Source organism: Chaetodon trifascialis, chromosome 9 (assembly GCF_039877785.1).
Source record: "Chaetodon trifascialis isolate fChaTrf1 chromosome 9, fChaTrf1.hap1, whole genome shotgun sequence".
Classification (NCBI taxonomy): Eukaryota; Metazoa; Chordata; class Actinopteri; order Chaetodontiformes; family Chaetodontidae; genus Chaetodon; species Chaetodon trifascialis.
The window spans coordinates 18,688,375-18,701,328 of NC_092064.1; the positions used below are offsets into that span (position 1 = coordinate 18,688,375).

Consider the following 12,954-nt stretch of genomic DNA (forward strand, 5'->3'; position numbering starts at 1 on the left):
TCAACAAACTCTCTCCCTCTCGCTCCCCTCCTTTCCTATCTCCTTCCCTATCTCCAGGCAACGACAGAGCAGAGTGATGGGGAGAGTGATGGAGATGAGTCACATGGCGCTGTGGGTTTTTTAGTGGTGTGGTGGCAGCCTGTCCTGGGTCCTGTCCTCAGTGACAAGTCGCTCGAGCTGTCTGGGAGCTGCTTGCCTTTTCTCCGGCCTGGCTGGCCCAGCTCAGCCTGTCATCCCCCATGATGATCACTGGCTGACATACAGTACAACCTGCTTGGCGCTGTCAGGCCGACTCACATCAGCCCCTTAACCAGCTTGCCACACTGTCTTTTGAAGTCCTGACGGAGACTTCATGCGTTACCATGCAGGGCTGCTGGGTGGAGTTTGGTTTGGTGTCAAGGTGTTGGGTGCTGTTATGACCAGTTTGTCACTGGGAGAGGAGAAAGAGCGTCGAGGTGCAGAATACACGATGCTGAGACAGATTATGTTCCCTGAGGGCTGTCAGGTTTCTAAACAAGAGTGCCCATATCACTCACCGTGCACTACCTGCCGCACTCTTAAACCTGGACTGTGGTTTGTGGCCGGGAGAGCGCACACAGCTGAAAATGTGTCCGTCTGTAAAGATAATTTCCAAGCACACTTCCAGATGTACAGAATGTGTAATGGAAGTGCTCCTGTGCTCACTTTTAATGCGTCCCTGTCGCCGTTTGTGTGTGGACGTTCGTGGGTCTGTTTGAGAGAGAGAGAGACAGAGAGGGTGCGTGGGTGTGTGTGTTTCCACCTGTTACATAATAAAGAGTGGAGGCAGAGTGTGCTGCCTTGCCTGCCACACTACAAGCGGCTCTTCGGTGGGAGTGAGAGAGGCCACAGCTTGCCTCTATTCCACAACCAGGACTACTTCTGGTAGGCACTCAAAACTCCACATTATATCACAGAGAGAGACACAGGAAGAGCGATGGTGGAGGCTACGTCAAGTAGAAGGTGTTTGATATCAGATGAGTAGCGCGACTGAGTGGACAAGGAGCAGGTCTGACAGCCATCAGCTGTGCTTTGTTCTTTATGGTACTGTATTGATCATTCAGGAAGTCAACTGAATGATCAGCAATCTCAGGGCGGTTCACTTGATTGATTTTAGAGTTGCAAAGTATGACGTCCTAAAATTTTTTGCGAAGAAAATTATTAGATTTAAAAAGTTTGAGGTGAGTCCTGAACATCAACCCCACATGTAAGTAGATCAGTGCGTACAGTGATGCTGACACTGCATCAGGCGGAGCATCCACTTCCACTTCGACTGTGTCCTGGTCAGATGCTAAGATGCACTGTACATGTGCCTCCTGGAAGGAACAACATTCCTTGAAAGGTGATGATGGTGGTGGAGAGCGCTGTGTCATGCATTGGTACAAAATCAGCCATAGATGCTCCACTGGGTTGAGATCTGGTGACTGTGAAGACCGCAGCATATGATTCACATCATTTTCATACTCATACAAACCATTCAATGAGCCTTCGTGCCCTGTGGATGGGGACACTGTCAACTTGGAAGAGACCACTCCCATCAGGATAGAAATATTAAATCACAGGATAAAGGTGATCACTCACAACAACTTTGTATTGATTTGTAGTGACCCTTTAAACCAAGGGGACACGTGGAGCCAAACCATGGCAGCAAAATGCCCCCCACAACATAAGAGAGCCACCAGATACCCTCGCTGAAGGGGCCAGCATTCAGGCCTGTTCTCTCGGTGTAACCCACACATGCAGTTGCCCATTTGTTGAGAATATCGTGAAGGACAAATCACCTGACTGTATCACTTTTTTCCACATCTCTGTAGACCAGTGCCTATGGTTTTTGCACCACTGAACTCTCAAATGTGCATTTGTCATTTTAATGAGGGGTTTATGCACTGCAGCCCCTGTAATGTCCCTCTGTATGTAATTGCCAGTGGACTATTGTTGCTGACGCAGTCTGATCACATCCTGCATTTACATCCTCAGTCACCTGACAAAGAGTTGCTTGCTTTTTCACTGCGTATCACACTAATGCACAAGCATCACGGTCATCAAATGCGCGCTGTTGACCACAATTTCCACCCTATTTACTGATGTCTTTCCCATGCATGTAAATGTCACTTTAGTTACAGTTCCTATTGAAACACCAGCCAGTTGTGCAGTCTTTGTGACTCAGGCTCCAACAATAAACCCTCTTTCAAAGTCACTTCTTTCTCTCTGGGCGTGTTGATACAAAATCAGAGTCAGCTCAGTATTTCTATGCATGCCACAGACCATGACTGGATGTTAATTGCTTAATTGTACCGTACAATGCCGTGTGGAAGCATCTGCCTTCGTTATAAGTCTCCACTCGTTTATTCAGGTTTTTCACCCGTCTTTATGTGTGTGTGAAAGAGAGAGAAAGAGAGCGAGAGGCAGAGAATCTATGGGCGAGATTCACAGATCGAATTTATTGACCATCTCGATCACAGTGTAGCCTGATACACCCCTTTTTTAATGAAGTTGGTTGTAGATAATTCCTTCGTGGTGTGTTTTAATATCAAAACTATTCAGTCTCTTCTCAAGAGAAGTGATTTGAGCGCCTCGAGTGTTGGTAGTGACCCGCAGGTGCGCAGCGCAGAGCGCATTCCCTCTCTCCCCTTGAATGAAACGGGGCTGCAGCTCCTCTGCGCCGCTCCTCCTCCTCCTCCTCCTCCTCACCTGGAATTCACACTCCCAACTGCAGGTGCTCTTTTCTAACTTCACGTTGTCTGCTGGTGCCGACAATTTCACTCTTTGTGCGCGCCACTGCTAAGACAATGACAACTGATTTATGGAAATCAGCTGATTTGCATGGGAAATACGCGCAGGCATTTTCCTCCAACGGCTGTTTTTTTTTTTTTTTTTTTTAAACTTCCTTGCATAAAAACAACATTTAAATGACTTGTATGACGGCACATTTTGAACTTTGCCGGTGGAACTCCATCAAGCTGCCGGATAAAAGCATCGATCTAGTGCGCGTAATACAGAGGTCCAGCTGGTTAACGTTAGTGCGTAGAGCTCACCTCTCCATTACGGTGCATCGTTAGGATACCGGGGGTGGGGCGACAGCAGCCTGTCCCGGTAAGGGGAGGAGAGAACAGGGAGCAGAGGCGGTACTTTCTCCGCGGCTCGCTCTTCGGCGCTGGAAGAGTGTGGGACCAGGGCTGGAGAGACCGCCGGGGAGCATCACTAGAACCAGTCCAGCACGGAGCCTCGCCTGGCCGACCGCTGCGCCGTGCACTCTTCTTGGGGGACTGCACAACATTCCTGTGAAATATAACTGCTTTTAATGGCATGTGGCTTGTAACTTTACTTCTGCTGTATTCTTTGCAAGAAGGTAGGTTGAAATGTGTCTCTTCCAAGTGCTGCTTATCTGCATGCTGCTCGCTCTCTAGTGCAACGCTCAACTTGGCTGCGCGTGTTTATTAGCTTATCTGGTTGATCAATGCTGCTGGACTAAATTGATGATAATCTCAAAGCAGGGGCAGAGATGTCAAATCAAACTCTAAATTACCTTTTGAAGGAAGACTGGTAACTTTTTACCTCATGTTTTGAAATAATGCTCTCCTGATCAGCGTTCATCTTCCTCCTGCACGAGAGCCCGGATCTCTCGTCCCTTCCGTCTCACTATGATTAGCTGATAATATGATTTTTTTGGGGGGGGGGGGGGGGGGTCAAAAAAAGCTTATCATGGGCATCAAAATCAATGCGCACTTCGTTTGGATGAACAGTGGGGAAAAGCCACCTCGGTCTCAAAAGTGAACGCTGCGTTCGTTTAGATGAGAAAGGCAACGGCATTTGCATTTTGCATGATGAGTGTGTGGAGGTGTCGTGAATATGGAGACTGTTGAATAGAAGGAGAGGCTGATAAGGATCTGCAGGCGCGCGCACGGATAGACGGGGCGACCTCGAGCGCTGATGCTGGCCACAGCTGTAGGCTGTTTACTCGCAAAAGTCCAAGGGGGCAGAAGAGTTGAATGTATATGCTGACTTTTTCTGTCCTGGAGCAGCACAAATTAGGTGTGTGTGTGTGTGTGTGTGTGTGTGTGTGTGTGTGTGTGTGTGTGTGTGTGTGTGTGTGTGTGTGTGTGTGTGTGTGTGTGTGTGTGTGTGTGTGGCAACAAGGGTCAATACATTTTATGAGAGACGTGTGAACTGATGCTGGGGGTATTGAGCGCTGGCCTTTAATTTGTAGATAATGTGCCCCAGATGGATATTTAAAAGACGAGGCCGTATTTTCCAGTTTATTTTCTTTGGTAAAATGTAGGAGTGTCAGTGTGTGCAGACTCAGTTGTTATCATCCCTGGTCTAATTATTCATCCACCATTTTCTGTGGCACCAGATTCTACTGATTGGCTTCGCTCTAAATGCTGCAGACGGGAGAGAGTGATTCAGTTTGCCTTTTTAAATAGAAAACGTCCCGTTCTTTTGTTGCATATGAATTTCCATCACTTCGTAACAACCACACAATGGGGGGAAAAAAGAGCCAAGATTTCATTTTCATGCGTTTTCTTTACGCACGGGGGCTATACCTGAAGATACCTGATTTCAAACCTTTTTAGTTGACACGTTTGATATAATTTGGCTGTAATTGTGGGTGTGTTTCATGGTCCTGGTCTCCATCACTGGCCTTGGCAGTGCCCTCTGCCAGGCTGCAGCTGCGGCGAGGACTTCTGAGCTGTTTTTGTTGTATGTAATTGGATTACAGGGTCTATTTCGATTATACACACTGTACATCGTCCTGTCCCGTGACTGAACGAGATGTACTGTGTGTGTGTGTGTGTGTGTGTGTGTGTGTGTGTGTGTGTGTGTGTGTGTGTGTGTGTGTGTGGTGAGGGGAGGGGGGTCGGGGGCTGCAAACAGCCACTGGAGCGGAAAGAGTGCTTGAGATGGGAGAGATGTAGATAACGCAGTGGAAAACAAACTTCCATTTTCCGTTGTTTTTCAACGCCATGTTCCGCTCATTTTGCACGAATCAGCTGTGATTTACTGTCTCGTGTGGCTGCAGTGTATTTTAGAGCTGTGTGATTTTTAATAAACTTTATTTTTAGGGGGAAAGGTAGCTCTATTATCATACATGCATATGCATTAGTACTGCGTATTTTCCCGGCCTGGCCGCGCCTCCGAGAATGGCACACAATTCTCTGCTTTTCTTTTTTTAATTTTTACATCAGTATGAAAATACATTACAGATCACACCACTCCATATTTTTAAGAGAATTTGCTCCTTTTCTTTAGCTTTTGTCTGTCATTAACTCGACGTTCATTAGGTTCATACTGGCCGTTTGTTGCTTTGGTTTGGCTGCATATCAGCACACCTGCACCCATGAGTGCGGAGAGGAGGGGGAGAGGAGAGGATGGATAGATAGATGGATGGATAGAGGAGATGAGGGGGGGAGGATACATTCATTCTTCTTTGTCATGATTTGGGAGCTCGCTTGTCATTTTATGGAAATAAAATTCAGACAAACTCAGCTGAGGGCTGTGTGGGAATCCTTTAGGCCTGATAGGCCAGAACAGGGCCTGAGAAATTGGAAAAGGCTTAAATAATAAAACAATTAATTTATTTTTAAATCAATTAGAAAAACGACAGTGATTCTGGTGGGGGGGTTTAAGGGGACTCAATCAGTAATTGTACAAATTTCAAGGGAAAAATATGCCATGGAGTGACCGAGATGGAGTGAGAGCTCTTGCTATAATTATTTCATCAATTAATGTGATTCCGGTTTTATCCAGTTTCGGTCGACAGGCCCCCTGCAACACATACTCGACGTTAAACAGAATATTGACTGTGTTACAGCGTTGATCCTGCATAGATGTAAAGCTCTTCGGCTTCTATATTATGCCTGACCTTTATTTTTATTTGTGCACTTCATGAACTAAGCATCGTGTTTCTCCTGTTTCATTTACTTAGACTGTGTGCGTGCGTGCGTGTGTGTGAGTGAGAGAGAGAGAGAGAGAGAGAGAGACATGTCTATCCTGTGTACTATAATCAGATGAAACCTATGTAATTCAATGTCACTGCCTTTTTTCTTGATTTTAGTAAATAATTCACCAACTTTCACGACCATTTCTAAACATACATGAAGCGTAATGGGGGACAATGGATAGTGGCATAGTTTGGGCATCTCATCCACTGTAAGATCACCTGTACGGCGCAGAGTTAAGAGTCTTTTCTCATTCTCAAGGGACTCCTCTGTATTTTTGAGACCGGCTTGAGCCGCCGATCTGCGGCGTTGCAGACCACGGACTGAGTGTAAATTTGCAATCAAAACAGATACCGACTAGAGGAGAAGTGCTTGGATGGGGAGCCCGGTAATTGCGGTATGAGTCAGACTCTGGTGGCTACTAGGCTACACCCGCACGATACACTCAGAGATGTTGCGTCTGGATTTGACAACTGAGGCTTCAGTGGATGGTGGAAGTAGTATGACAACAACTTCGGAGTTGTCTCTCTGTCTCTTCATCTATCACGCTGTAAAGTCCTGCTGAATGTGTTCTGATTTTTGGGCTGTGAGGAGTGCTGTGTGACTTATAGTTCCAGATTCACTGTCTTGGTCTGTTTGATGCAAAGTAAACGCGATGTATGCAGGACTCTGAGGAGGAGAGCGTCTGAGCGCAGGAGTTTTTTGTTTTCAGTTCTGCGTAATCATCCTACAGGATCCAGATTTCAAACACTAGCGGCATCAGACCTATATGTAAAGGTTTGTTTGTAATGACGGAACAGAAATTAATATTTCGGATGGAATTCAGCCACAGTCTAACCATTGCACAGTTCTCCACGCACGATCATTTCCAAACGTCACATGATATCGCAGCATGAAAGGGACCACGATATGTCTTATTTCTCAGGGTGCCGCTGTGCCCGCACGACCTGTCAGCTTTCTTGGAGAGCGACAGCTCCACGGTATAATAGCTACATGTCACTTTTAGGTTAACTCGCCTCCCTCGTTGTGCTCCGGCGAGCAAAGCCTGTTTTCATTGTCAAGTGTTGGTGCTCTGCTTTTGGCATTTGAACCGCGCAGCGCAAACACATCCATCGGTATCACATATTCAGTCCGAACATTTTTGTTGGTCTTAAAACGCGTCGGCCAGACGGCGTTAGACGGTCTTTTCAGTTGTGGCATTGTCTCGAAGGCACATTAAAGCAGATCTCTGCACTTTAATCAAAACAAGGAATTCTAACAAGAGGATTTGGTGAGTTTTTGTTTCTGCTTAAGGAAAAAGAAAAAGTGTACAATAGTGCACTGAAGGACTTGGCAAAGATAATCTTCCACTGAGCCCATTCACTTCTCACGCACCACTCTCAATAAATAAATAAATGAAAAAACAAAACAAAACAAAAAAAAAACCCCAACTGTCACAGGCATAGCACAGCTGTAGATCTTATAGCCCATAGCAACAACATTGTTACTGCACTAAGGTGGCACACGGAGATGTGGATTTTCACTCAACAGGTTTTACGCACAGCTGTAGTGTCCGGTAGCCCGGCGCCCTCTCCATTACGCACGGAGAAAGATTGATGGTCATTTCTTGAATGACAAAAGAATCCAGCAATCAAACTCTAACATCTCACAATCAACTCTTGTCTTTCACTCCGCTTCTCCTTCTCTCTCCCCTGCTCTGCTTATTATCAAGCAATTTATGGCCCTGTCTCTGAGGGAGAATAGGAAGGAAAAAAAAAACATCTCTACAAATCCAACACTCACTTCAACAGCGGAAATCATCCTTTTGAAGTGGGAGATGTCAATTTTCAAATGCTGAAATGGCGGCTTAATATTTTACTGACACTGCATAAAACTGTGTATAGGGGCTGTTTACCACCACCTAACCCCCCCCCCCCCATGTGCATCTGCATGCACAGTATATTCACATCCCTAATATCATGCAATGCAGTTTTTCTGTCTTGACTAAACCGTGTCTCCCAGTGAAATTGCACCATGTTAGAAATTCTTTCCTTTTTGACTGCGCACAAAAGCAGAGAGACACATTGTCATGCAACACTTATGCATATCTCAATCTGGAGTCATTGTATAGTAAATGAGCAGCACCCTCTATCAAACATGATTATATCTGTTGCCTTTTATGTTCTGCCATTTTTTTGTAGCATCACCGCAAAGGCTGTATTTCCACTGACTTCAATGCTTCAGCTGTTTGGCCTGAATGTGTTTTGTGTGCTGTTATCTGTAGTGCTACATGGTTCACCACATAGAAAATCTACTTGCTATTATCAACGTATATGTGCAATCTGAAATATGTTTATGTGACTTTGTGTGTTTGAAGGAGAGAGAGTGAGAGCGGGAGGGAGAAGGAGAGGGATTTATAGCCCTGTTTTTCTATGCACGTGATGGTATGAATCTCAGTGTGTGTGTGTGTGCGTGTGTGTGTGTCTGAATGAATGTAGATGAGACAGAAAAAGCTGCATTATGCATAGCGGTTCACCATAGGCAATATCCTTGCTTCTCGAGCATACATATTCATACTCCATTTTCATATCCACTGCAAGAACAGGAAAAAAGTGCAAATGTATTTGAGTGAACAGCAAAAAAAAAAGATTTGAGTCAAAAGAAAAACTGAAAAGGAAACACGGGCAGGAAGAAAAGTGAAGTTTGAAGAAAGAGGGGGGAAAAAAGGAACAAATACAGAGAACGCTTGTGAAGGGCTCAGCCGACAGGAAAGACATTTCTGGGTGTTTCACCCCAAATTACTTTGACCTTCCTCGCTGTAATCAATGCATCCGGGCTTGAAGAAGAAAATCAAAATACAGTTCATGATCGGATGAGTGCTGCTCCTCTGCTCCGTCTTTCTCCGCTGGGGAAAGGGTGGAAAGGGAGCCTGAGGCTACAGGACTCTGATAACCATCTGAGGTTAGATGTTGCCCAAACAGAGGAAAAACTAGGTTATTGTGCTTGATGTTTTTTGTGTGAGATGTTTACAGTTGATTGTGATGATTTTGACTGATAGCCGTGTTCCTTTAGTTTCCCTGTGGTCCCCTATACAGTGTATCTCAATGTCATTGAAGGTCTGAGTTTGAGAATTGGTTTATGTCCTTAATCATGCTGCTTAATGCATCCAACTGCATTTTCAGACGACAGTAATGCCCGTGATTGCTGTCCCATTTGCACAATTCAACTGTCAGGTATCCTAAAGAGGCCAAGACTCCAGGGAACACAAGAAAATAAGAACTCCACTTTTGTCCGACAGCAAATGACAGCTCTCCTATGTCTATACCGTATCATACATGACCTACGGCTGCAGCCTGGGAACTTCTTAAGCCAAGGGACAAAAAGTAGATAGCCTTTAGGCAGAGGCTCCATCATTTTAACCATTCGTCCCCATTCTCATCCTTCCTCATTCCATTTTGATGTTCTGACATCAAACTCCGAACAGTTTCTGCGATAAAACACGCGGTCGGCGGCGTCATAATGGTCTTTACCGCTGGAGGCCGTAAACCACGCAGCATACACCGGGCCCTGCTTCTGTGTGTTTGTTCACATGTGTCTTTGCGTGCATGAGTGTGTGTATGTGTGTGTGAACTCAGTGACCTGAATTCATACCACAGGACAAAGCGATTAGCCATCGCATCATAAGCTGCTGCTTTTTAGAGGTTTTCCCTCTGAGTTTGAGTCGTTGCATCCAAGCATGTTTCGAAGTTGTTTGTGGTGATTTTTAATAGTATCACATGATGATTAAGGTTTGTTTTGTTTTTGAACAGATGATCCAGTTTTAGAGCATATTGGGAATAAGCAGTGGTTTCCCGGCCTGGGGAACAGGAACCCTAAGGGGATCACAGAACAAATCTGAGGGGGCGGGAGATGATTGACAGGCCCAGGAAAGGAGAAAAGACATATTTCTCCTGCATAAAATGATGATTATTTATTCAGACTTTCATCTGATCTTTTTATTCCTGGATAAATTAACCTGTTCAGGCCTTTAGCAACCATTCAGATACATTGCTCTTTTATTAGATTGGTCATTTTAAGAGGGCAAAAGTAGTTCTGCAGTTACCAGAGAGTACCGGGAAAGATTGTAGAACAGCTCAGATCAGTTTAGGACGTATATCAACTGGCAAACAGGCTTATAAAATGATGTTGAGCTGATCTTTTATCAGCAACCTTTAAGCTACGATAGGACATGCTTCAGCACCAAATTTTATAAAAATAGTTGGCATAAAGGTCAAAATAGATAAATAATCAACAATCCAGCAGCTGCCCTACTGAATGGTCGTAGTGTGAGTGAAACTTGACCAACCCTGCTTAATAAAAAATAGAAGAAAATGTCAGGATCACTTGTTCTTGCATGTGCAACCACAGATCCACTACAACCAGTTTTCTCTGTGGTGAAATCCAATCAAACAACTCCACGGAGACCATCTCATCTATGAAAAGTGTGAAATTTAGGGGTACTTGAGACCATTTTGTAGGGCTGCATCGGACAAAAAAATGCTTGGAACCACTAGTCTGACGGTGGCTGAACAGGGCCAGTCTGTGAAATTACAATAGTGCTCTGAACACAAATTCTTATGCAGTGATATTGCTTCTTTTGTGAGGGCTTTTACAGCTGGCATAAATAGTTTTTGTCATGAAAATATTCTGCTTCTAAAAATAGCATTTGTCATCAGAGAGAAGCAGGTCACTGTCACTGCTATCATCTGCTAATAGTTCCCTCATTGTGTGCTCGGTGTGGAAACTTCCGCGTGTGTTCCTCACCCAGCTGTACATTGCGGTGCTCTCCGCGGTGCTGAAAGTGCAGATCAGTCAGCCTAGCAGCCTGTGAGGGTGATTGACACGGATTCGAACGGTAGCATGGATTGAACTTGACCTGAATTCAGATTTTTTTTTTTTTTTTTGAACACAGAGGATCTGCTCCAATTTTTTGCTGGCAGGCAGGAGAACAATGGCTCTCTACCTCCTCAGCATCTCTGCCGAGCTCCAAGCTGCGTCTCTTTCCCGCGCGCCTCAGCCTCTGCTTGTTGGCTGAGTTTGACATCAAGAACTGAGGCAGTCGTTTAACATTAACCTCTCTATCCCTTTGACCTTACCACACACACAAACGGACGCACACACATGCGCACGCTCACCCGCTCACTCGGTCGCATCCAAACACCTTTGCACCTGAGCACCTTTCCCCCCAAACCAGCCACCCGTGTCCTGTCTACAATATCTCTCCTTCTGCTCCACACCCACACATACATGAGAACCAAGACGGACACCGGCCTCCCACAGCAGTGTGATTACAGAGTGGATAGACCGTGTGTGTGTTAAATGTGAGGGGAGATTATGTGGGTTTAACTCTCTGCGTCTGGCATACAAATTCCCATCGCATAACATCGCCTGTTTCTTGTGTGGCAGGAAAAGACAAGAGGAAAGTGTGTTTGTGTCTTGGAGGGGTATTCGGTAAGGGTGAGGGACTGATGGCAGAAAAAAAGATAAGAGAGAGGGAGGCAGATAGATGCATGAAGTGGCAGACAATGGAGGAGAGAGTGAAAATCAGCTTATGTCACTTTGGGTTTTATCCCTAATCCCTGCATTTTACCTCTGATGTGATTCATCCCATTCATGTCATGTTATTAATGTCATTATGTCACCGCCTGTTAATATTTATACTGGACAGATATAAAAAATGTCTTTTGTATCAGCCATTCATCCATCTCACCGTGTATAAAGGTCTTAAAACGACAGCCAGTGGGCTTCTGTATCTCCTTTAATAGCTAGTTACTAATGATATCCCTTGATGTAGGGGATCTGTAGAAATTAGAGCCTAAATGACATCTGATAGCGTCTTTCTATCTCCATTGATGTGTCTTAACCAACACCCTATTTCCTCACAGCGCAGAGTGAATTTAAGAGATAGGGCTAATCCAGGCATTGTTGACACAATCCGGGAAAAGGGATTAATTAAGTATCATTGTCTGAGAAGAAACTTCTCTGGCTCGGGGCACAGCGTCTTCCCCTGGCCTCCAGCCAAGCTGAGCTCAGCACTTCTTTACACTCCTCTACACCCACCACCACCACCCCAACAACAGCAAACAGCCACAGAAACACGGAGATATTAAAGGATGCCTCACTACCTGGCTCTAAACGGGAAGAGGGCGTTTGAGAGAGGTGATATATGGTGGTCTATCTCCCCTAGGACAACTTATCTGGCAGCAGCTCTTCATATGTGCCACAGCACCATTGTTTTACAGCAAATATCTACAGTATGCAGCTCCTCGGGCTCGTACGGCTGCAGATAGAGAACGACCTACAGTAAAAATGACAGACTTGAGCGTGCCTAAGGAGCGCAGCATTTCACTATCACGCCTGTGTGAATACTCCGTTTTCCTGAATGACAGAAGATGTCAACAGAAAGGATGAGGTGGTGGAGGGGTTGAGTTATGTGTCCCATTTTTTCCTCCTATTGACAGGCAGATTTCCAAAGGGCTCGCTGGACACATATATTAGATTAGAAATATTAGGGTAATGCATATGGGATGAGATGGATGGCTGCAGTTTGGCACACAGGGAGGATTGAGGTGACCTGAATGCCTGTGGATCCAGCTTGTATACTGTATGTGCATGTCTGTGTAAGCTGGTGTTAGATCCGGGAGTGTTTTCAGTGATATTTCAAAGTGAGTCATCCCCACCTTAAAATAGGCTTATTCCAGTGAAACAGTGATTTGACTCATGGAAAATATTGTACATTAGTCTGTAGAACATACTGTGCCTAAAACATAACAGCACTTTATGAGGACAAGTCAAAGATGGAATATGGAAAAATATATTATATCACAATTCCACATATTATTACCACAGCAGCGAGATCAACATATTTTAGTAAATAATAGAGAGAGAAACACTTCAAACACTCCTTTCAGGGAGTAATTACTGCATTTGTGCACATTGTTAATACTTCTTGTAAGTTGTTTGTATAGTCTAAGCATAC

The 12,954-nt window shown here is 44.9% G+C and overlaps 1 protein-coding gene across 2 annotated transcripts in view; it reads left to right on the forward strand.

The window, feature by feature from the left end:
- Positions 1-3,168: 3,168 nt before the first annotated feature.
- The window catches only part of dscaml1 (Down syndrome cell adhesion molecule like 1), a 92,771-nt gene continuing 82,985 nt past the window's right edge, over positions 3,169-12,954 (forward strand). The window contains exon 1 of one of the 2 annotated variants that reach the window (XM_070969979.1): positions 3,169-3,367. In XM_070969979.1, the coding sequence (XP_070826080.1) occupies positions 3,325-3,367 (43 nt within the window). In that variant the 5' untranslated portion in view covers positions 3,169-3,324. The remainder of the gene's footprint in view (positions 3,368-12,954) is intronic. The other variant, XR_011602459.1, reaches the window with a different exon arrangement.